The sequence below is a fragment of the Telmatherina bonti genome, assembly GCF_933228915.1.
Source record: "Telmatherina bonti genome assembly, chromosome: 16".
NCBI lineage: Eukaryota > Metazoa > Chordata > Actinopteri > Atheriniformes > Telmatherinidae > Telmatherina > Telmatherina bonti.
The window spans coordinates 20,399,546-20,425,984 of NC_136614.1; the positions used below are offsets into that span (position 1 = coordinate 20,399,546).

General features: G+C 38.7%; 1 protein-coding gene across 4 annotated transcripts in view; it reads left to right on the forward strand.

The window, feature by feature from the left end:
- The window catches only part of stxbp5a (syntaxin binding protein 5a (tomosyn)), a gene marked incomplete at both ends in the record, with an annotated part of 113,395 nt that overhangs the window by 29,370 nt on the left and 57,586 nt on the right, over window positions 1-26,439 (forward strand). For all 4 annotated transcript variants that reach the window (XM_079255447.1, XM_079255448.1, XM_079255449.1 and 1 more), the window contains 2 exons: window positions 13,183-13,264; window positions 14,579-14,679. In XM_079255447.1, the coding sequence (XP_079111573.1) occupies window positions 13,183-13,264; window positions 14,579-14,679 (183 nt within the window). The remainder of the gene's footprint in view (window positions 1-13,182; window positions 13,265-14,578; window positions 14,680-26,439) is intronic.

Sequence of the window (26,439 nt, forward strand, 5' to 3'; positions counted from 1 at the left end):
TTTAGTTCCCTTCATTCTAAAATGTAAGACATCTGAAATGTAGAATGTGGTTGATTCTTTACCTGCAGTCTTAGTTTTTAGTCCAGAACCTTAGAACCACCTAAATACATTAGTTTATGCAAATGTGAGGTATGAGTTTAAAATTATAAGGTTTTAAAAAATTGGGAGCCTCTCATGTTGTAAGAATTTCAGAGTACTCTATCCATATGTTGTGGCCAATAAATGTTCCAGCAAAACACATTTTATCCGAATTATTCTTGTCAAGTTGAAATATTTTTGCTCTTTTTGTGAAGGAATAATTGCTCTACTCTGATTTATTAATGTACACATTGGACAGTACATAACCAGTGAGAGAGTGCGTGTGTGTGTGTGTCTGGCTTTGCGTTGCTTTTGGTTAATATGTACTCGTGGTTACACCTCCGGCCTAGCTGTCTTCTGAAAACTAAAATTTAAGTGATAAAGCCCATGGGACTAGCAAAGTAGCCGGCACAAAGAGGTAGTCCTGTTTGGGTACAACGTTCTCCAAACTTCACTGTCGTTCACTTTATCCTCTTATTAACAGAGTCAAAAGAACAACCCTAGTGCATATAGTAAATTAGACATTTCTCGTATCTGTTGCATACATCGTTTCTTCATTTAAAGACCAATACAGTTTATTCATTCATTTTCCTAACCGCTTAGCCCGACTGAGGGAGTTGGAGCCTGTCCCAGTATCTGTTGGGCGAGAGGCGAAGTACACAGGTCGCTGTCCATCACAGGGCAACCATTCACGCTCACGTTCACTCCTAGACTATTTAGAGTAACCAATTACCCAAACATGTCCTAGGACGGTGGTAGGAAGCTGGAGTACCAGGAGAGACATGGGGAGAACATGCAATCTCCACACAGAAAGACCTCAGTTTGAGCCCTTCACTCCCAGTCGAGTATCGAAACAGCAACCTTCTCACACAGTGCTAACCACTACGCTAAGCCGATTATTTCGTGTTATAAGCTCCCAATTTTTTTTTTAAGAAAGGGACAGCTAAATGCTTCCATTATTATTTGATACATTACATTCATTAAGAATTTCAGTTAAAATATCAACATAAAAGGAACAGATTGAATGCCATTTGCCAAGTAATATTGCAGTGACAAAGAGGCTAACTTATGGAAGGTCTGGCTATGAGTCTGGTTACAACAAAACACTGGACAAAGAACAGAACATTCATTCATTCATTCATTCATTATCCTAACCGCTTAACCCGATGAAGGGTCACGGGGAAGCTGGAGCCCACATCCCAGCAGTCTTTGGGTGAATCGCAGGGTACACCCTGGACAGCTCGCCAGTTCATCGCTGGGAAGAAAAGGACAGATGCTATTTAAAAAAAAAAAAAAAACATTTATTAGATTATACATATTGACATACAAAGTGAAGGCAGGTTTTAGCATAATGGATTGTTTGAAATGTGATAAGCAGCTGAGTTTAGTCTTGCTTCTGTCTTACAGGTATACTCTCTTTGATGACTCCAATAATTTATTTCTTTTACTGTGATACGCTTACATTGTTCCTTCTCAACTTCCTTTGCCCCAACCCTGTCTGACCGCAAAGCTCGCTCTGATCTGTGGCCCCGCCCCCTCCCTGCCACGGTGATGTATGAGTGACTAGCTTTGACGTCACTTCAGGATCAACGTCATAGCAACTTACTGCTCCCAGGCTTTCTCTTTCTGGTGCCTTCTTTCACTGCCTCTCTCCTTCTCCTCCTCTTGTCAGTCCTTCGTCTCCGGATGCTCATTAGTGAATTCACCTTTGCTTTCCAGTTTCACCCTCACCCCTTCTACTTTTCTAAAGGCTATAATTGTTCATTTTTTAAAATAGTTTTTCTCTCCCTCTATTTATGTTGTGCTCTTCTGGAACTTTCTATTCTTAGGGAAACCTGTATCTTCCCACTCATTTCACTGTTTTTCTCAGACACTGAAATATACATGGGAATGACATGTTTGTGGTAAGCAGACATGCAGCGAGCTAGCCCTCCACTCATGTATCATACGGGCTCATCCCTTGTCAGTTGCTCTCATCAATGCTATTCCTGGATACCATGGTCTCATGAAGCCGTCAGCCTGTTTCCCACAGCTACTTTTGTTGCTGCTTTACTTTGCCAGATGCTGCATGACTCACCTTTATTTGTCAGGAAAGTTGCCTGTGGCTTTGACAGAAATAGATATAAGAACAGTATGAAAGTGAATTATCAGTCAACTTTGACTTCCAGAAATCTCAGGAAAATTTCATTGGACTTGACAAGACGTGATGCTGACCCACTTTCTGCTTTCGCTCTCTGCCTTCCTGTCCTCTTGTCTTGCTGCTATGGCTGCCTGCGGTCAGTCTGTCAACTTGCAGAGCTGGCGCGGTGTGGGGAGAGGGATGCAGATTTACATGGAGACCTCGCTCGGCTCAAGTGGAATATGAAATTCTCTTGTCAGCAACTGTGACGCATATCTTGCAAGGCCTAACCTATTCAGATCAAGCTGAGACACTTCAGAGCAACTTTGAGTCATGTTTGTTAAAAAATACTGGAAAAAAATGGTTAGACGTCATGAATCGTTTTGCAAAGTAGCGAATGTCACTGTAGCCTCTGAAGATCTGAGCTCTCACTTTAGATGAAGCTTTAATTTCTGTTGACATTTTGGGATAATAGGAAGCTCATGAGTATGAAACCCAAGCTTTGTTTTTAAACAGGAATTAAGTTATGAAAGGTCAAAAATGTCTTCAAATAGGAATCATTGAAGCTATTTATCAGACAAAACAAGGTGAAATTCAGGAAAAGACAACATTTTGAAATAAAATTTTCTCTGATCAGTCACAGTCTAGTCTAAATTTCTGCTTTTCCCAAACACCTGCATCACAGCATTTAATTAATTAAGATTTTTGTACCAACAGTCCTCTGTGTTGCTTTTAGGAAATAATAACACACAAAGTGTGCTCTGTTAATTGAATATACATAATGCACCTTATTTTGGTTCATAGACCACATAAAAAACATGATTATTGCCATTATTGGAACAGTACGTTCCTGTAATTTCTTTGATCCTGTGAAATATTTAGTAAATGTTGTTATACCATGTCAAATGCAAACGGTGTGGAAACAACCCACAGAAGCAGAAATTCTGTTATTTTCCACCCTGGTGTGACATCGAGACAAAAGCACACTGCCAGAGGAAACAAGTGTTTATTGGAAATGCGTTTTTTTTGACTCAGCATCTTTAAACTGCGACCCATCGCCGCAGGTTTAAAAATACAAAATGTAAAAGCTTTCATGTCCTGGATAAAGATTGAATTACCATCAGACATCAAGACCAGCAAAAGCAGCATTCAGCTAAACACAAACAGGGTGTGTGATTTAAGATGAAGTACTCTTTCTCTTACTGATTCTTGTGCAATAGATACGCTAATTTGTCCTGTACAAAGTATTGGTGTAAATATGCACATATTCAGTGACTGATTTGTGTGTCACTTTATTCCTGCAAGCTCCACAAAACTACAGCTCTCTGTTGATGATTGTTTTAAATATCTTGTTATCCACAATATTTTTTTTACTTGTTCCATTTAGCTGTTCTTAAATATTTTTTAATTCCTATAATTTGAAACAAACAAATAAAATGTAATCAAGAAAGTTAAACAAATGAATGCTTCATATTTTTTGCTGTTAATTGAATACATACTATGACAGAGCAGGTATTAGCTACAGGCTAGCTTGCAAATGGTTTGCAGACTCAAATTGTTCTTCATCAGACTTATGACAATTTTAACATAAAACTTAAACAGAAGTGTGTGTTCTCTAGCTGTGCGTGTGTGTGTGTGTGTGTGTGTGTGTGTGTGTGTGTGTGTGTGTGTGTGTGTGTGTGTGTGTGTGTGTGTGTGTGTGTGTGTGCTTGATGATGCTGTGCATGTAGGATGGCTGGCTCTCTTCAGACAGAAGGCAAAATGAGCAGTTTCAAAAGCACAGCCTAAATCCTTTCCCTGCTTTTTTTTTTTTTAAGGCTTTGACAGATTTTGTTGCCAGGCAACATTAGGACACAGCTTTCAGTGAAGTCACTTTCAGTTTTATGGTTGGTACTGTGGTTAAGTTCAAAGCATCAACACTGAACTTGCTTTACTTAACTGTGTGTGTGTGTGTGTGTGTGTGTGTGTGTGGTCAGTAAGGTCTGATGAAGAGATAAGGGATAAATTCTCTAAAATGGGTGTTTGAATCTTTTTGATTTAAGTCCCTTCCTTGTTCAGTAAAACAGGCCTGTGCAGCTCTGGTCCTGAGGGCCACAATTCTGCAGGGTTTCCGTACATCCCTGCTCAGACACCTGACTCAAATTAATAAGTCATTGTGCAGAGCTTCATTGGCTATTGGAGACATTCAATTTCTAAGCCAGGTGTGTTGTTCCAGTAATGCATTAAGAACCTGCAGGACAGTGGGGCCCCTCAAGGACCGACTTCTGACACACCTGGAATAAAATGACCATGTCTTTGTAAACTATTCATTAAATCATTACTGTCCTGAACTATTTAGATTGAAGACACCCTTTAAACATGAATGCAGGCGCACTTACATGGTGCACTAGGTTTGATGGAATTAAGATAGTGGTTCAGTTCAAGTGAGTGACACTTAAGCTCAGAGGACATAAGTGGAATTCTTTGAGTGTCCTCTAATTTTTTTTATTTTTTTATTTTTTTATTAATCTGTAGTAATTCAAGTAACTGGGAATCTTATGAGTTGCTCTTATGTGCTGGCAGCTGTTGTTAGTAAGCTGAGAGACTTTGTTTCTTTTAGTAGCATTGTATGCTCTTTTCTTTACACTGATTATAATATTTTTATCCCTCCATAGTTTTTGCTGCTGTGGTTGTGCTTGCAATTAATTAATTGTCAGGGTTTGAGGTTCAGCCAAAAAGGAAATTATGCGAAAAAGAGTGCAGTACATTAAAAAAAAAAAAAAAAAAAAAAAAAGCTACATGGCAGTGTTTTCTTTGCAATGTCTTAAAATGCATGTAAACTGCATGAGCTTTTCATGGTAGTGTTTTCTGTTTTAGGTTGCAATTGTGGTTTTCACAGTTTTATTGTATAAATAATGTTTTATTTAAAGAAAAATACAATTTTCATTATGGAACAGCATTAGTACTTAATAAAAACAAGATATTGAAAGACACTTTGCAAGCAGGAAATGCCAGAGTACAAAGGGCAACACAAAACAAAACCAGCAACAAGAAGTAAAATAAAATTCAAGAAAACATTGCTTACCCAGCCTTGTCTATGTTTACATAACTGCACAGTTAAATAAATAAATAAATAAAACAAATAGTCATGAGAATATGTTTATTTAGCACACCAACTTTTTTTTTTTTTTTTTTTAAATCACTTCCTCTCACACGTTAACCCCCCCCCCCCCCCCCCCCAAAAAAAAAAAGAAAAGCCTGGACCACTTTAAGCAAGGGGGGGGGGGGGGGGGATCCAGGAGGATGGCTGACATATTAACTGTGTGAAAAGCATTGGGGCTTATTTCATCCACTGGAGGTTACAGCGATTTGATACATGTTGATGAATGTTTTGCTTCCCTGTTAGTCAGACTACATTTATTTATTTATTTATTTATGAGTTTTAATGTAGAAATGGAAATAAAGTTAATAATGTTAAAACTTTCTGAACTAGCAATTTAACCTTCTGCAACACGTTTCACCCAAACAGCCCGATTGCTCAGCTTAATGTTGTAAGTTGTCTGTTTGAGTCAAACAGATTGTTTATTTTAATGTTTCCTGTCCTAGTGATGCTGTACATTCATAATTATATGCAAATCCCTTGATGACAAAAGGCGTGCAGCTTATTTCATTAGTTTCCGACTTTTGGAAAAGTCATCTATTTTACTTATTTGTAAGGCTGCGCTTTTGAAATGTTTCTTCAAAGAGCAGCAGCACTGTCATAATTCATCTGCTGATAAACTAAAAGGTGATCACTCCCACTTCATCAAGCCTTGCCTGTGTGCAGCTTTTATAAAACACAGATAAGCTCAAATTTTAGCCTGCTTGCATGCAGCCTTTTATGCTCAGGTCTAGCAATGATTGTACCTTCAGTGTGTTTACTGGAAAGCATGTGCTCCAGAGCCTTCTTTTATTCCACCACATCCCACCATGGTCTGTACTGGCTGGAAATTTTTAAATATCATATGTTTAGGAATGTTCTGCATTATACACATTAGCTAGATTTGGTCAATTATGTTCAATATCAGCAATGCTGTATTGAAACTCATGCCTTAAGACATGTTGCAGTTTTTCTATAGACAATCCAACACTCAGACCAAAATATCTTTATTTACAGTTCATTTTCTTTAGTCTTGAGGCCAACTTATGCTCCCTAGTGTACGTCCATCTCAAACATTGTGATTGTTGCCACTCTCTGACTGACGTGTCTTTCATGTTACCATGGTTGTTAAATCGGTTCTTCCTCCAGTGAGCAGTGCTTAGTTCAGAGCTCACTTCCATGTTTTGGCACCGGTTTTTGGCTGTAGTTGCTAAAACACTCACACAGCCTCTCTTCAAACGCTACCACCATGTCTACAGTTGTAGAGGTTGTTGTTATCTTCCACTTCATTTTATTCTCATGCCTTTCGGCTGCTTTTTAATTACCGGTTTCTACTTCCTGTTTCTTTTCTTCCACTCAGATTATGAAAAATAGATCCTTTTTGCAAACTCAGAAGAGCGGCTGAAAATCGGTGTGCTGCTTCAGTCTACGGTACCGTAAAACACAATCTGAACTAATTAATTAATTTTTTTGCAACCTGACCTAAATGTTAACAGACATATAAAATTAATTATGTTTCCAGATTTTAAGGACTGATGTGAGACTTGGAAAAACTGACAGGTTATTTTCAGCGGAGGATTACTGTAGAAGACTTTTTCTTCAGGCTTTCTGCAAAAATTGACAGCTTCTGCTTGATTCCTCATTAACACCAGAAAGGTGAATCACTCCTGTTTTGAGGATTTTACACTACCTGCCCAGCAAGGAGTTAATTTTAAAATACCACTTGTAATAAAATTTCAGTGGTTTAGGAGCAAAATACATCCCAGAGCATCTGGTACATTAGTGACCTCCCAGCTTCGATAACTTTAGTCCGGGTTTGTATTTGGTAAGAAATCTTACGTACAGTTAGACCCCCCTTTGCTTTTTCAAACAAATGTACCATAAGTTGAACTGGGTGTTAAAAATGAACATAGAAGTTTGGTAAACCAGGGTGGTAATTTTTCTTTGACTTTAGCCTGATTTTTATGAGGCACTTGACTTTAATTTTGTGACCTTTGCATGTAGGAGAGCCCCGCCCAGCTGTTTATCCCTGTTTTGTTACAACAGTGTTAAATCTGAAGCGTGCCGCAAGGCGTCCTTATCTAAAACTGAACTGATGCTGTTATTCATCAATTTCTTGCGGTTGATCTGTGTTGATTTACCATTGGTCCACGCAGCAAAGTTCAGCCGCAACTGACAGACACAGACCTGTCCAGGGTGCACTGTGCCTCTCACCTAGTAGCAGCTCAGGCTCCAGCCAGCTGACTCTGCCTGAGCGTCACTCTGCATTAGAATGAGTGGGTTTAAACAGAGTAGGGACGGGAGACACACTATCACCTTGACTTTGATACATAATCCAGAACAAAAACTCAAAGCAGCAAGGAATGTCAGCGTTAGTAGGTGTGTTCAACAATATAAATTCTAAATCTTCGATAGTTATACTTGCAAATCTTAAATGGATCAGTTTTTTTGTTGTCCCTCACCCCCCCCAAACCCTTTGTATCTGGCACCACCTCCACTATAATACATGCTGTGTGGAGAAACGCATTGTCAGGTCTCAATGGTTTACTGAGCTTCAAAGAAGTTTCTGGTGGCTATGAGTTTCTAGCTTTTGATGCTAAGCTGTGCACATGATGTAGTCAAAAATGTGATTGTCAGTAATTTGGTGGAACCCTCCTGTTCTCAGCTCAAGAACGCTCAGTCCTCATGGGGCTTTTTGACTAAATCCAATGGAACAGGTGGATCTTTTTGTCAGATCCAAGGACTAAATTTGAGCACAAATTACGTCATAGCTGAAAATCTATGTTTAATTTACCTAAAAGACTTAGTGTGGGTTTTAGGAAGCACAGAAGCTGCTTTAACTTTGGTATCTGAGTGGAGCTGGGCCCGTGTGCTCTACTGCAGTTTACTACTGATTATGAGTTCATGCTTAAACTGAGGAGCATGAGTCTGTGAAACCTTTATCTGATTATTAAACTTGGAAGCAAAAAGCTGCTTAATTAAATATTAAGTAGCTACAGAGCTGCAATTGGACTTGTGTGGAATTATGTTTGTGGCTACTTCAGTGACGGTGTGTTTAATATTCACAGACCTTTCAGCAGTGAGCAATGTACAGATTTGTTTTAAAGATGATAAAAAAACCAAAACAAACAAAACATGTATAGTAATATCTGATTCAAATATGTTGACATTTGATAAAAAGCAGCTATCACTGACACATTTTATACAAAATTGGTGGATTTGTGTTGTATTTTTCCACTTTAACCATCAACAGTCCACTTAGAAGCAACATATAACTCACAATTCCATGGAAAACTGACCCGTCCTGGTCTGAGCTTGTAAAGTAGGGGTCTCCAACTCTGGTCCTTGTGAGCTTCCATTCTGCATTGCTTCCCCGCTGCAACACACCTGACGTGACCCGACCCAAATCAATGGCTCTTTAACAGGCAGCTGCAGCAGATGACAACAAGTTGTTGGAGGGCTTTTTCATTTGAATCAAGTGTTTTACCAGAGAAACACTAAAACCTGAAGGACGGTAGCTCTCGAGGACCGGAGTTGGAGATTCCTGATGTAAAACTGTTAGATCAAAGGCGTCTGAGCCCACTCCCTGAGAGCCATCCTGCCGGTTTCAGATGTTTTCTGTCTTCAACATACCTGATTCTAATGAAATAGATCTCCTAAATAGTGTTGTCAGGTTTTGCAAAAGTTTGTTAATCAGTCAGTAATTTAAGTCCGGTTCATTAAACTATGAAACATCTCTCAGATCTTAAACCTGCAGGACTGTGGCCTTCGAGGACCACAACTTCACATCCTGGCTTAGTTGTAACAAAAGAAATAAACATTTTCCAGAGTTACTTTCCAAGATACTTAAGTTACCTAGCTGAAATACTTCATTTGTAAGTTTCCTTTTTCTAAACATAGCTTTCTGTAAAAATTATTTGAAAATAAGAAAACCTCTCTATGCATTTCTCACGAGTGTTTTTTTTTTTTTTTTTTAATTTGCACGTCTCATTTTGGCACCAGAAAGGTTAAAAACCTTTCTGGTGCCAATATGACATACGTTAAAATGGAAATTAAGGATACATGTTGCATGAGATGGAACATTTTTACAAACTATTTCTGACACATCACATATTTGATTTCTATCATTATTCTGTAAATGATGAGGCAGATCACTGTTCATATGGTCAAACGCGGCCTGTTTTAAAAGTTCGATATTAGAAACTCACAGCTGATCTCTTGTAGATGGACATAACCCATCTCACAGCTAACTACACTCATTGCAACTTTATGAATTTCACTAATGACTGTCATGGGGGAGGGGGGTAATAAAAGAGTTTTATTGCATTGTGGGGAAGACCTAATTATTGGTTTTTACAAGTAATAACAAGTATGCTTCGATCCCATTTTATTGTTGTTGGTGACATTATAGTCCTAAATTTTTTCTTCTAGTCATTAAACTGGGAACTGTTGTTCCCAAAAAGCTCCGTCCATGTTGGCTGTTCAGTCTTCACTCATCTGTAGCTTCATGTGTCAAACTGCTGCAGTTGGATAGCTCTGCAGGCCATTTACAGCAGCTGGCCACATGTGGAAACTCCCCACCCCTCCACCCTCACACATAATGATGAGCTATACTGTTGACCCCAAGCTATTACACCTCCATGTGCCCCCTCATGAAAAATTACCCCCCTTCACCTCAGTCCTCATTCTCACAGGAAGAATGAATGGATCTAATCAGTAAAGTCACTCGCTCAGCCTCCTCGATGAGGAAAATTTGCCGTTCTTTGTCAGCTCTTTCCTCTTTCCTGCTCCTCTCTTTTCCCGCCTTCCATCCTTTTGCCTTTATTCTCTGTTCTGCATATTTTACCCGAGTTGTCAGTGTCAGTTCAGCTGTATCCTCTCCCTGCCTTTTCCTCTTTGCTATTATTTCCTCATCCCCTCATATAACAGACGCCTCTCCACTGCTGATTCATTTTCCATATATTTGAATATTTCACCCTTCCTTTTTATTTTCTTCACTTTAACCCTGTTACATTTCTATTTCTTCACAGTTGTGTCTCCCTGTTTTGTTTTGACTCAATATATTTATTCATCGCAAACACTCTCCTCGAACACTTGTATTTCTGGATAACTGCAGACATGATAGTGTGTTCATTTCCTAAATGTATTGTTGTGTGACCTTGGGCTTCTGGGAAGTTCATTGGATAAAATTTTATCTAATGAATAGGCATGGGCATGACTGGTAGGAGCTGATTTAACTCAACTAAATAGAATAAAAGACCTTAAAATCTGTTGTAAAGCAGACAAATAGCTAATTCAGAGATTTTAAATGCAGTAGAATGTGAGTTCCTATCCTCTAAGTCAGTTTTGGTGCTGCTGAGTTTTATAAGTTGTAGCTGATATATGGGGGAAACAAGAAACCTGGACATTGCACTGGTTAGTATGGCAGATAATAAAACATGCTGCAGAGAGTAAAGTGTCATTCATCAGATAAAATTCATTCATTACTTGCTCAGTTGGGTTAAATACAAGTGCTCAGTGTTTCTTTAAATCGAGTGACCACTTCTGAGGTGTTTCCTATGTGATTTGGACAAATTAGTCTGTTGTTCATAAAACAACATCTAACATACAGGTAAAATAGCATTCAATGTCTTTGTCCAGTCAGGAAACGCAGCAAACTATACATGTAGCATCAGAACCTCTGTGGTAAATGCTCCTCAGCCTCCTGGTGACACATACAAACCAAAGAGGTGGCATGCGAAGTTTAAGCTTTAGGATAGTCATTAGTTTCTGCAGCGAAATAAAAATAAATCTGAAATGATTGTAAGGCCAGATATTAGTGGCCAGATTCAGTCAGCAATGTTAATATCAGCAGATGAAGTCGGAAATCTTAGATTCATTTCGGTAAGCAGCAATCAAATCAGCCTTTTATCTCCTGAAGAATCTAAGTTGAATATGTGGACTAATGTATCAGTATGGTTTAGAAAAACTCGTTCATGCATTTGTTTTAAGTAGACTTGACGACTGGAATGGATTTTTATAGGTGTCTAAAAAAAAATCACAAAGACTACGACTCCTAATAAGATGTTCCTCATGAAGATCAAGTAAGGAAAACGAATCACTCTGCTGCTCCGGGTCACGTGTGCATGCTCAGGAAGGGGGATTGGATCAAAATCGAGATTCGATGCAATCTCCTGGTTTTCCTTAACTAGGCTATTTATTATAAATTAGCTTGAATGAATGTGTCTGCAAAGTACCCTGAGGTGACGTTGTTGTGAAGTGATTGTATACAAATAAAGCTGAACTGAATTCAATTCTACTGAATTGAATATCCATACTGGCTTCCTGTGCATCAGAGAATTGATGTTTTGTTGCTGGTGCACGAGCAACAGAATGGCTGTGGGCCAAAACATCCATCAGACCTGCTGACACATATGAGCCACACAGTCTTAACATCATCTTGCTCAAGTTTGTTTTCCAGCCTGACAGGTAAAACTACACACAGAGATTCTGTATTCATTTTTTTTTTTTTTTAAATATTATCTGGAACCAGCTGCCAAGTCAAGTCTGTTTCAATCTTAGTTCCATTAAATCAGGTCTGGAAATGTTTTTATTTGCCACAGTTTTTAATTAACCAAGATATTTTTCTATTTCTTTTTTTTAATTCTCTTCCATTTCCACACTGAAGGTGATGTTGATGGATTACATTTCCTGTTGATGACTCACTGTATTGAGATATGTATATATACTCTAAATCGCCCATATGAGTGAGTGTGTGCGTGAGTTGTTGTTTGTCTTTGTGTTGTCTGGTGAGCTGTCCGGGGTGTACCCTGCCTTTCGCCCAAAGACTGTTGGGATAGGCTCCAGCTTCCCTGCGACCCTTCTTCAGACTGAGCGGTTAGGATAATGAATGAATGAATGACTCACTGTACATGTATTCTTGTTTCTTTTAATCATGTCTGACACATTATAATACTTTGTTTATGAAATGCATCTGAAAATTATACACACTTATAAATAAAGTCTAATGTGTTTAGCATTATTTTGATCCTGTTTTCCTATCAAGCCGATTGCATGTTCATGTATTCACATCTTTCCTTTCTATTTTCTTTTTAATTAATTTTTTTACGTGCATGTTGGTCGTAAGGAAGGACATGAACTTTATAGATTGTGCAAATTATAATTGCTGCCATATTTTTGAATCCCTAAATATGTCCTGAATATTCAAGGTTTTTCATACTATTTTTGGCTTTTACAAACACCAAAAAGCAGAGACGTTTAGTTTTATTTAATCATTTTAATACTCATTGCCAATAAAATGCTTTTTTTCTGAAGATATATTCTTAAAAGTGAAATCTTTGACATTTTAGGCTTTAATACAGCAGCAGCTATTGTTATGAGGCTTTAGGGGTTTAACGTCGTCACTAGGGACATGCTACCTACCTGTACAGTCTGAATCTGGAAGATTTCCAGGCTTTTCTCCACTAAATACACACAGTTTTTCTAAATCATTCCCCATGAGAACAAGGATAAGACCAGAGTCAACAGTCCTCTGGTTTCCCCAAATGAGATCTACTAACATCTTGAAGGATTGCCAGGTTTTAGGTAGTGTTTGTTCTGAACTGAGGCTCTGCTTTTTCAATCTGCAACCCAGTAGTTTTAATGTTTAATACAGCATAGAACATATTATCATTATAGTACTAGTTGTAGTCATTAAAATGTTTAATATGTTTATAACAGTTTAAAACAGTTGTTATGAGAAACATTTTCATGGTGTCATATTTTAAAACTACAAGATGAGATGACTGTTTTAGCTAAACACACTTTTGGTTTGGTGACTAATAATTCTACTGGTGGAACTGTAAATTCCTTGACCCAGATCCTGCAGGTTTGGGCGCCCTGGTGTCGAGTGTTACTGTCAGCATGAGACTGGTGCAGCCGTCATTCAACTACAGTTTCTCATCAATGAGGTAAGTCACAAAACCAGCGAAGCTGCTCGAGTAAGATAAGCGATAACCATATTGTCATTTGTATTTTTGATAACCCTGACCTTTAAAAGAAGTGGAAACAAAGCTCAGCTAATGGGCTAAATAAGTTCAAGTTGCACTTTAGTTGTTGTTTGTGTTTCCCTCAAGGTGATCTTGTTTCCAGTTAGAACAGCTTCCTCTTTCATTGAGCTACATCCACTGTTAGCATGTCTTTCCACTTCCTGGTGAAAGTTTGGAACATTTGCTGCATGGTTAGCTATGCGGCTCATTCCACAATCCAATAAATTATATGTTGATTAAAAATACCTAATAGGACTTTTCAGCGATGTGCAATAAAGCATCAGTTGGTATTCCTGAGAAGGGAATAAATGATTGACCAAACACAAATTTCCTTTCTTTTTGTGCAGTTTATGAAACCTAGTTTATTGACTTGAAACTGATCTTTAAAAATGTGTTATATTTCTATTCTGCAGTTTGTATTTGGCTACTATGTTGTCTTAGAATCTCTGAAGACATGAAATAATCATACATAAGAGCTTATGGGTTTTGCACATTTTACCACTAAGAAATGCTAAATTTAAATTATAAAAAATAATGAAAAGAAAAACAGAGAATGGGATATTTTGCAGGAAAAATCAGTGTTTAGATGATGTTTTATACCCTTTCTCTTCATTTACCTTCTAAAATCACAGTCAGGACAAACCACCAGCTCATTTATTCTTAAAAACACACACACAAAATAAAATACAGTTTTGCTAAAAGCTCTGCAGAAAATTGAAAAAAATCATCTTTTGAGTGGCCATTGACAAGCCTGAAATGTGACAGCAGTATTGAATAGCTCCAGCCCGAAGTCACTTACAGGGAAAAAAAAAAAAAAAAAGGGCCTGATTTTGTTTTGCTTCATATTAGAGAAATGCAGTATTTCATGCTTATACGTGTGTGTTGGCTGTGTGTGCGTGCATGTGTGAGAACGTCTGTGTGACTGTGACTCAGCAGCTCAAACAAACCCTTAGGGGGATGGAGATGATTTTTAGTGCCTCCTACACACACACACACATACCCTCTTATACATCTTATGATTCATCATCATTACCTGGGAGGACGCTGCCAGGGAACGCGGCGTGACTAATTTCTGTCATGTTCACAGAGAAAATGTGCAGTCTGAAGACTTGCTTATGGAAATTTCTGTTGTTACGACCTCATGTGTTCAACCATGTTACCTGAATATGTTTGAATTCTTTTTCTTTTGTTAATGTTTCGAAAATGCAATAAATGCCCATGCCTGTGTTACGACAGGGTGCGCTGGTGAGTGCTTTGGCTGATGACAGTGTTCACCTGTGGAACCTGAGGCAGAAGAGACCAGCCATCCTCCACTCCCTCAAGTTCAACAGAGAGAGGTAATCAATTCACATGAAAGTACAACTCATGATGGTTGATGTCATTTTTTTTCCCTTGTAATCCCTTTTGGTGCTAACTTAGACTTTCACACATGTTCGGGTGCAATATGAACTGTGACTCTGAGCAGTAGCAGTATTGCAGTTTGCTGCCTGTATCAACTGTTTTTGCACTCACACTGCATCCAAACAGACGGCATGTGCCTACAAAACTGTGCGCAGGGCAAAGTAGGTGACAAGGAGACTGATGCTCTCTTTCTTTGTTTCTCTCTTTGTCCTTGTCCCTGTGGGTCTCTAAAGGCTTTTTTTATGTGGGTCACTTCCTCTGCCTTTGAGGATTTCCCATTACTGGGGAACAGGTGTGAACACACCCAAACAGCTTAAGCTTGTTCCACACACACACACACACACACACACACACACACACACACACACACACACACACACACACACACACACACACACACACACAAACAAGCAGCATTAGGTGGTATGACATTCTGACATTCTGAAATTTAGAATCGGTGACTCATCACTTCCATTGCGGCATGGTTGCTTGTGACAGATGAGCTGGTCTGACCACCTCCGCCTGAGCGTACCATTCCACTGGGACTACTTCACACACAACCAGAGAAAAAGAGGAAAATCTCTAGTGAGCCGCAGGTTTCTGGACAGAAATGCCTTGTCAGAGGAGAATGAACAACTAGCTGGAGTTTAAAGAAAAGCAAAAGTAACTGAAATGACCTGTGGTTACTGCTGAAGAATGCAGCATACCCATCCCGATGCCCAAGTCCAACCTTGAAGCAGATGGGCTAAAGCAGATGTGTCCAGCTTTGTTCCTCGAGGGCCACAGTCACTGCAGACTTTCCAGGTATCCCTGATGCAACACACCTGACTTAAATGAAACAGTTATTGTGCAGAATGTCATAGGCTGTATGAACCATTTAATTAGATTCAAGTGTGTTGAAGCAGAGACAGACTGAAAAACTTCAGGACAGTCGCACACGAGGCCTGACTTTGGACACCCCTGGTCTACAGCAACCAAAGGGGCACTCATTTCAACTAATAACAGGACTACAACAACTGAGGCTACAACTCATTGTCTTACTTTGGGAGACAATGAGTGTGGGATTTTCTTAGTAGCACACTTTGTTTGAACCCTAGCCGAGCATTGTTGTTAACTTTGTCCATCCCTTTATGACCATAGTGGGTCGTCTTCTGATGGCTACTTCCAGCAGAAAAATCCACATGACAATGAGTTTTAATATACTCCAGTGGCTTCCACAGCCACTAGATCTCATTCCATTAGATCAGTGTTCCTCATTGCGTGGCTCACTGACTCTTGACTTGCGGCTCGTGAAGCAGCCACTGGCTTTTTTGAAAATGCTATCTAAACAAGCAAACCTCAACGGTGGCCTTTTCTCCACAAACAAGAGCTGCAGGCTGCTTGCAAAAACTTTGCTGTCGTAACGGCCCTAACTGACCCTGTCAGAGTTGCCAGTTTCGGCTAATTTCAGCTGCAACGCTCTCCGCCAAGAGCTCTTCCGTCGGTAGCTCCGTATATATAATGGAAAAGAAACACCCACATTCCGAAGGCATTATTGTATTTTGACCACATAATGGCATAAGAATGCCATTACTCCGTGCAATAGTTAGGATAACGATTCCTTGCTAAAAAGCTGAATGTTACTGATTTGGCAACGTAGTAGGATACGTAGAGTGGGAACGCATTTTTTTGTGGGGTGGCGGCGGCTCTCCTCTTGTCTTAGTATATTGAGTGCGGCTTCTGTTGAATTAAAAGTGAGGATCACTGCATTAGATCATCTTTGGAATGTGGTGAGTTCTCATCATGGATGTGCAGCTGACAAAGCTGCTGGAACTATTTAATGCTGTCATGTCAACATGGAACAAAATCTCGGAAGAATGTTTCCAGCAGCTTGTTTGATTTAACTCATAAGAACTCATAAGACTAACATAATGCACACAGTTTCTGAGACATTTGGATCATTCCATTGGTGCAAACTTTGTTCAAAATCCTGTAGAACACAATATGATTTTTGTCTTCTGCCCCATAATGTACACCAGAAAGCAGAAGGTTACACTATAAAAGTTTTGACATATCACATGGTAATAAATGGTAAATGTCCCAAAAAAATGTTGGTACTTTTTTAAATTTACATTAAATTAAAGGGATGAATAAAGACCTTAAAATAAAATAGACTTATCTGATCATTTTTTCATGGGTTAGGTGTTAATGGTTAACATACCTAAGAAAGAGACCAGTGAGCGAATGTACGTTGTCATTCTATGATATAGCTGACACCTTCAGATCCACCACCATGCACGTAACCAACCATACCATTCGCAATGTTGATGTTTGCTCTTTTCACCCAAAAACAGTATAAACACAGTAAAGACTTTTAGAATTTAATAAGAAAAACACTCCAGTTACAGACATCACATTGTGTTTGACAGCAAACCGGCACTATCTGATCAACTTTCCAATCTTCTCCAACAGCAGATTAATAAATTATGACATTTATATCCCCTTAAGTAAATGCTGTTTACATTTGGAGATGCAAGTGCAGAATCACCTCTCCTCAAGGAAGTTCGCATCCACTGGCTCCACTGATCACAAACGTACTGACTACCTATCAGAACCAATCATATCATTCACCAGTGGTTCGCCAGAGTAAAAAGGCGTGAACGGGTTAAACGTCAGAACCAATGATCTGAGACGGCTCTGATTTGATGGACAGGTGGCCAGCAGCAGCTTTTAAGGCGGATTGTGTTCTTGTGGAGGCGCTTGACCGCCTCTGACATTTAGTAAGCAATTTTGAACGCAATGACCTCGAGTCAAGGCATCAGACAGAAGCGGAGTTACTGCATTTTCAGAGATGTCAACATGGAAAAGAGAGACTACAAAGTCACTTGACACATTTAAGATGAAGGAAAGATTTAAGAAAGTAGGAAACTAGGAGGGAAGGAAAGAAAGGAAGCCTTAGAAAAGCAAATTAAAATGGTGGAATTTCAGAAACAAAGAAGTGTGTTAGCAAGACTTATAGTTCTATTCCTGATTCCATGTTGTCAGTCCTCATCTGTACATAATATGTAACGCACTGGGGAAAAATGCCAAAGCCTTAGCTTCAGGACACAGTCTGACAAATTAATCTCAGTGTGAGACATCAGACTGTTAACAAATTCATTCTAGATATTTTCTGTCTGACAGAAAGCCATTTGATCTGTTCTGATGAGCTGCATGCTTTTCCTCTGCGTTCCAAAAAAATGCAGCTGAGGTGAACAAACAGCATGGTGTTCTTTTAAGAGCCATTGTCGTCTGCTATACTTTGTGTTAAGCTGAACAAAGACTAGCTGTGTTGCAAAGCGTTGCATGATTTAAAGTGCATCAGTAAACAAACACCAATACCAGATGTACAGGATATGTCATGCTGCACAGACACATGATGCAGTCAGGCTGGGCTGATGCTGATCCAGGAAGTTAATGTCAATATAAAATGCTGCCTGAGCATGCAGTCGAATTTTATGTAGCTCTGAGTGTAGGGATCCTGGTGGAGTTCAACTTTTGGTTATTTAAAAAATTTTTTTTTTTTTATCATAATTGTGTTCCACTTAAATTATGGGGATGCATTGATGTGTGCCATACATTTACAGATGAAATTTGATGAACCTTCTATGGCTCTGTACTACACTGCTGAGCTTTTCAGTGCAATAGGAAAAGGTAGACAGGTATAGAAAGCGGCATGGAAGTTGATGCATTTGAATAAATAATAGAAAATTATGAGTGTTTTGTGTGACCAGCTCTCGGCTCTTGCCATGAAATGTACCTGGTGTATTTTTTTTTTTTTTTTTTTTTCTAGACAACATGCTTTTAATACAACAACAACAACTTTTAATTGACTTACAATTAACTTTTTCCCCGAATGCAGCTTCAAGTACTGTAATTTATTCTTCCCCTGCAGACTAAATGAAGCAATGCACACTAAATTGGCACCCTGCAACAGAAGACAACATTTGGACATGGAAATGTTCTTTTAGCAGTCTCATTATATGCTCCCCCCCCCCCCCTCATTCTTCACTGTTCATATCAAATTCTTTGTCGATTAAATTTTAATCTAAATGTCTGTACTGCGGTATTCTGTGGCTGAATGTGGTGACCCTTTGGGGCAGCCTCTGGTGTTAATGGCACCATCAGGATTCTCTCAGACAACATTTGTATTTCAGCTTTTATATCGCACAGATTACCCAATATGTTTCTTGCACTCTGATGAGCCAAAAGACCTCCCCTGGTGCTGATAGTTTCTAGTCTGTTATCTCTGCGTTGTGCATTGTTTTGCTGTTGTTTTTTTTTTTCTCTTTTCAAGCAGAACAGTGTAACAAGCCGGATACATCATTTGGGAGTATACTCAGAATTTAGTGTTCTGTAATGATGGTGATGCAATTAGATTGCATTAGCCTAAATGACATCCTGTCAAAATACCTAGATTGAAGAGCCACACCCTCAATGATAGTAAAGTGAATGCCCTCCACTGTGTGACTGTCCTTTCTTCCCATCATTAAGACTTGTTTAGATTCAGTCCTCTGCAGCTAAACGTAGAGGATCATCTGAATGAAAAGTGTAATTTAAGGATCTGTTGGATGTATCCATGTACAACAGACCAAAGAAATAGTACAAAACAGAATAATATCACATGGTTGAGTGCATCAAAGCTCTCCAGCAACTCCAGTCACCTCTTTATTTTTCACTGTCCTTGAGACTGACAAGTCTGCCATGTTCATTATTTCAGTCTGCATTAATATTGTTCTTCGGAGGGGCAAACAGACACCAGTGGACAAGGTGCCTTAGGCCAAAGGTATAATAGTATAGGAATGAATTTGTAATACCCAGCCCACCATGGTCCACTGGACTCGGTAGTTTATGCAAATTTGGAACTGGGTGCTTGCTATTCCACACAAATCAGTTACGGAGCTTATCAAATTGTTTGAAATGCTTAAGTGGAATTCTAACTGGGGCTACCTGAAGAATATAAATGAACTCGGTTGGGAATGTCATCATTTAAACATCGAGTTTCCCTTACAGTGATGAGAAAAGATGGTCCCATGTATGAATATCTGCATCGGTTCAACACAGGGTCAGTGTTGGCATTCCAGCATCTGCTCCTGCTATGGCATCGTCCGTCCCCCCATCTGAATCTCTCAGGCTGATTTCCATGTTCATGATGCGTTGAGGCCCAGTGTTTAGTTTACGGAAAAGCTTCTGATTCACATTTTAACCTCTGGGGTGAGCGAGTTCATGTTTAATGGAAGAAAGTGTTTTTTTGTTTTTTTTTCCAGGAGTGACAGAAAACTTTTTCTTGGATCATAGATGTCAAAAAAATAACATAAGGTCACATTTCCTCCAAGTGTCATCTGCAGTGAAGAGCGATTTTTGAAGCCAAAAAGCAATGTCAACCATTTTTAAGGTTAACATGAAAGATTGAATCCGACAGATCTGAAAAGTAAATGACATTTTTTGGTCTCTTGCTGCTGCTTGTTCCCAACTTTTTTTTTTTTTTTTTTACATTTTTAAAATTCTTTTTGTACCTCCCTTGACTCTTTCTTCAGAGCGTGACTTAAATGTTTTAGAAGACAAGGCAGTCATCAGTAAAAGGACCCTTACCCCATTATAACTGCCACCAGGGGCAAGAGTGATTTTAGTTTAATTTTTTTTTATATTTGGGTCAAAACATTGGATTGTTTACAGTGCTTATGTATTCAGTGAATTGATTAAGTCATCGCACACATTGTTGGTGAGGGTTCCTTGCAGAGGGTACCATGTCTTCTATAAAAGAAGATATATGCAGCTGGCCTCCGATGTACTTGCGTATCATGACCTGGACCACTGAGAATCTACACATGCACAGGCCTGTCATCCTTAGATCCATTTCAGTTCCCGAAATAGATCTTTCTTTCCCACCTCCTTGCCTTCATCTCTCCCTCCTTCTCCAAAGTCAGAATTTGAGTTGATGGGTGAGAGCAGTGCTGCATAAAGAAAGAGGGAGTTGAGACAGACTGGGCTTCAGCCAGAGAGCACTGAGTCAGTCTGTGGGTAGGAGTGTGCAGATAGAGGACGGGCAGAAGAAATCCTGCCGAGTCATTCTGGCGTAGGATGCTCTCGTTACCTCCTGGCCTCCCAGGAATGTGCTGCAGAAATGGATGCTGTTTTGGCAAAGCTGGGTGGTATGATAGGATGTAATTGTGGAGGATGGGACGTCTAAGCGAGAACTTATTTCTAATCTTTGGTAAGATTAAAGAATCATTAAGAAAGCATTTTTTAAATTTTCTTTTATTGACAGAAAGATTCTGATTGTGGACTTCACAACCCAATATTTAATGCCTGAACAACTTTGAAAACCCCTTGTGGGTATACTGCAGATTTAGGTCAGTCGATGGCGAAACTGCATAATTTTGAGCCAGTGATGCTTGCAAGCTAATGATGATGTCCAAGTCAGCACTTTTTGTCTGCCTAAGCCGGATCATGAGAATCAATCATCCAAACTTGTGAAAATATGTTTGTCTATCTTCAGCACATTGCCACGAATGTGACATGTTTAGTTGTACACTGCATTCATATCTAGTTATCCCCTCTCTCTTCCTAAAACAATTTTCTCTAAATAAACTGTATTTAAGGCAATGTACTCCTTAATGCAGGTTATTAACAGTAGTGTGCTGATTAAAGATCTGCAGCCCCTCTGACATGCAAGTGTTTGAGATCAAGAAAGTGTGACAAAGATAGAGAAAAAGAGAAAGGAGATGGATTAGTAAGCACAGACAAATGGCCTACAATTTATGTGAGCAAGCAGAGTTGAAAAAGTCTGCTCGTTCAATATTTAACCCAAACCCATGGGACCCGTTGCTCAGGGGTCGTCTTGCTAATCGCTGCACATCACTGCAAGCTACAGTTAGTGTCAAAACTACAGGGGATATCATAAAGTACTTGCCTAGATGAGCACGGCCCAGTGGCAGGAGCTCAGGTATGATGATCTTTTAAAGTAGATATTGACATAAATTGCATGTCATTTTATGTCAATATTTTGACATACAAGATATATTGTCTTGTCTTGTATGTCAGGACAATATACATTATCTATACATTGTTAAACTTAAGGTTAGCTTTAGCTTAAGCTAACCTTAGCATGAGGTTAGCTTAAGCTAAATTTACCCATCTTAAGGTTAGTTTACCTTAAGATGGGTAAGCTTACCTGAGTTTACCAAAGTTAAGCTCAGACTAGTTTAACCTGGGTAAGCTAACCCGAGCTTAGTCTCTTTTTCTGAGCCATCTCACAGATGAAACTACTTCCACGCCATGAAGTAAAATGGTGATTTGTTCTGGTGTGAATGGGACAAAACTCTTAGAGGTGTGACTTGCAGTATCATACACAGATTTTCATTAAATCATCTCATAGTAGATAAGGAACTTTATCAAAAACCGGATGTTGTATCCATTCCAAGAATGCTTGCTGACTATATCCAGCTTAAGTCAATAAAGTCTGGCGGCGTCTGCAGACTGCAGGGTGGGCGTAGCTGATGCTGGTGAAATTTTTTCAGACCAATGAAGAAATGTAGCTTTAGACACTGCATTATTTGTAAATGTTTCCCTAATGACTATACAATTTTTATTTAATAACTTTAGTGTCTGATTGTTTAGTCAAGCACAGGTTTAAGAGTGGTTGTATGCTTTGGCTGTTTTTTCGAGACCCGTCTTGCTTGACATGGTGTGGCATCCATGAAATGACTTCAATGTGTGTAAATAGATTTTTTTTTCTTAGAGTTCTGCAGAATTTCCTCTGTTTAAAGTTGCTTCAGGACCTTTGAGCAGCCCCTAGAGTTTTTCATCCCCTTGTTTGCCTCTAAACTTAACCATTTACCTGGCCAAAATTTATGAATGTGGTGGATTTTCTATTTTGTTCCATCTGCGATAACTTTTTGATCGTGACATAGAGTGTAAAATTGATCAAGATGCGTTTTGTATAGATGGTTTCTACATTTAATATGGCACTCACTATTTGTGTTTTATCATAATGGACAATTTGTCTCTTTTTTTCAGTTGTCAAGATGCAGAATATCAGCTTACATCTGCATTGGCAATTAAAGGCTTCAGACTAAAATATCAGCTGTGACATACAGATAAGGTCACATTTGGCCCGGTTATGACTCAGAAATGTCACTGGGAAAAGATCATCCCAGTTCAACAAATACGGAGGAGTTTTTTTTTAATGTAATATGGCATATTTTGAATGCAAACTAAAGATTCTTTTCTCTTTCTGCATATTTGAGACATCCCTATAAATGCAGAAAATGATGTTATTGCAGACGATTTCACATCTGTACCTACATTGACAGTGGATTAAGATTATTAGAATAACTCTAAAAATGGCTCACTACTGAGAGGAATGCAACAGTTTATCTGCTTTTCTGCTGCTGTTACTCAAAATCCCCGGGAAATACATGTATTATAGATTATAAATCTATTATAATATATTATACTATAATATGTGTAAATCTATGTCTATAAAAGATTTGCTTGTCTCATCTTTCCAAACAATCCAAAGGATTATCTAGTCTTAATTTCTCCAAAAATAATATATATGTATATGTGTAAATGCATTGGCAAGATAACAGTATGACTGCACACATTTAAGATTAAATTCTTTTAGTGGTGGGGAGGGCACCCACACTTTTAGACTATTCCTTAAATTACTGTTTCACTGCAGTAATGACAGGCTTTCATTACATCATGCATTTCATATCCCTTTTGTTCCTGCTTTTACTACTACTACGCAGTTAGCAATCAGCGCTCAAGGGTAGACCAGTGGAAGTTGCTTGGAAAAAGTGAAGTATCGCTTGATCAGCATTGTTTAGATCCAAGTATTTAAACTAATTATTTCCTATGGCAGGCTGGGACATCTATTGTAAGAATGCTAGGAACACCACATAAAACCATGCACTACAAAAGATGATTTTCTCTTTAGTCCGTTTGCAGTCAGCCATACTTTCATACGTCTAGCCCACAGTGCAGAGAGTTTCAGAGCTGAGCTTTGTGGCAGGCGTCTGTTATTTCTGAGGCAATGTGCTTGGCCCCGAGCCTGCAAGCTGGCAGCTGCCTTTGTGTGTCGTGACCACTTGAAGCTGGAAATTTCACCAGGAGACACGTACATACAGAAACAATTGGATGCATACTTGCACACATGCAGGCGGATGCACACACACACACACACACACACACACACACACACACACAGACACACACGCTAACAAATTGCAAGCAAATTTGTATAATTATGCTCCTGACACTGCCTCTCACTTGGCCCTCTCATGCAAGCACTCAGAACACTAATCAGTTAGCTTGTACTGTAAGAACACACACACACACACAAAGCACACACACACACACACACACACACACACACACACACACACACACACACACACACACACACACACAGCAAACTGATGCAACATGCATGAACATAAAGCATGTATGTCAAAACTGTAAATGCTTATAAGCTGCTGGGAAGCATCAATGTACATAATGAGACAAAAAAGTAGATAAATGAACAGACATTAAGCCTCTGATGCATGAATTTTTAAAAATCAAAGCCACATTTTTTTCCACATGTAATATTTTACCTCTACAGACACTTTTCTTCTTCTTTAGAATTGTTTGATTGTTTTATTTACTTTATTTGTTTTATATATTCCGTAGAAATATTTCTAAAATAAATATATTGTCATATTTATATAATAGAAATATTCTATAAAAAAGGACTAGTATCATTTTCTTGTCCTGTTTATCACTGAAGTAAAGTTGGTGATTTTATGCATGTGCAAATATGAAATTTTATACTATTTGTTTATTCTTCAGTGAGTGGCAGTGTGTTTGGTGACTCCTAATGTGCACTAAAGTGGCGAAATTGCAAATATTACATCCTCACTTATGAATATACTTAAACAGCTTTCAAATAGGTGTCCACTGTAGTGGACATGATGCATCAAAGGGTTAACAGTGGACATATTTTATGTTTTATGCAATAATCTGGATGAAATACACGCGCGCACACACACACACACACACACACACACACACACACACACACACACACACACACACACACACACACACACACACACACACACACACACCTGAACAAAAAAGCCCACATTTACCAGGTTAACTTACATTTACAACCAATAAAATAGTGGATTTCACTGTCATTAATTTCACTACATTAATTTAGCTTTTATATTGCCACAGCTGCAGTGATTATTAAACTGTTACTATTAAACTAATTTTGACCATAGTTGATGGATGATTATCAGTTTGTACAATTCTTTACTTCTAAGCTCCCATGTGTAACATTTATAGGGATTTTTTTTTAAAGAAACGTCATACAGCAAACATGTTTTCTTATGTGTAGACACTGGAAATAAGAATTGTTGCGATTTTAATACCACTGAAGGAGTCATTTATCTCTGCAGATGACGCGGATTCACCTCCTCACCCTTCAATATGTTGTATTACAATATTACTACAGTAGCCCAGGAGGGACAGAACAAACAAAGCCTGACTGTAGACCAGACACATCATCGCATCATCAGCTGAATGAACTGCCTCACTGAAAGCAAAGCTGTTTTACCATGCTACCCATGCAGACTGCATGTTTTATGAGTTACATCTTGTTTTGTGTGCCTCTGCACAATTTGGACAATGTGGATGAGATTTATCCCAAGAAGCTGGATGCTACTATGAAGTATGCATACATTCATGTGTTTAAGTATTTAATGGGAACTTTGAGTTGAGGCTGTTTGTGTATGTAATGCAAATGTAATTCGATGTTTTAGGATATAATTAAAATGTTTTCATATGCCACTAAAGTGCCTGAAATGTTTCTATACTGTTTCAAGTCAGTATATAAACAAGAGCAAAATCATTTACCAATTCATAACCAAGTATTTTCAATTGCTTCATAGTTTCATTACTTGTTAATTAAGAAGAAAAATGATAATAATTGGCTTGTTTCTGCAAAGCATTTACTATTGCATATTAGTTACACTGAGACTGAATCTTATCTGTAGATAACAGGGTTGTATTAAATATTGAGAAATGTTATTGCAACACTAGCCATGTAAAGTGTCTTCATGATTCTTTAATTTCTTCCATGCTTAATATCACTTTCTGATGCAAAAACATTTTGTTCTGGGTGACTGGGTGGTTCAATACCAGCTAATCTGCCAGGATTGGAGAGGAAATACTTGTCATTCTTGCTGGAAATAAAAGAAAAGAAGATGGAAGGATAAAAAAAAATAAATTGATACAGCTTTGTTTCTCTTCCCATGTGGGTGGATAGCCAAACTGATGCAACTAAAGGCTTCTGGTCTGCGTGTGTGGCTCAAGCCACTACACAGACTCAAAAGGATCACTGGAGGAGCTGTGCGACCTTGAAACATTAGCAAGCAGATTATCAAGGTTGTACATTATTATTCCACTGGAGGATGGATGAAAGACCAAAATGATGAAACGAGGATGAGAAGATGAATGGATAGCCACAGCTAAGGAGGGAAGGGTTTATAACCTCTCATTAAACTTAAGTCTGATGGATGGATGTAAGGAGGGGATGGGGAGTCATAATGAAAACAGAAGAATTACAGGCGACTCTTTGCCCTCATGCATTCTGTGGGTGTAGAGAGAAGCAGTCTAATGGAATG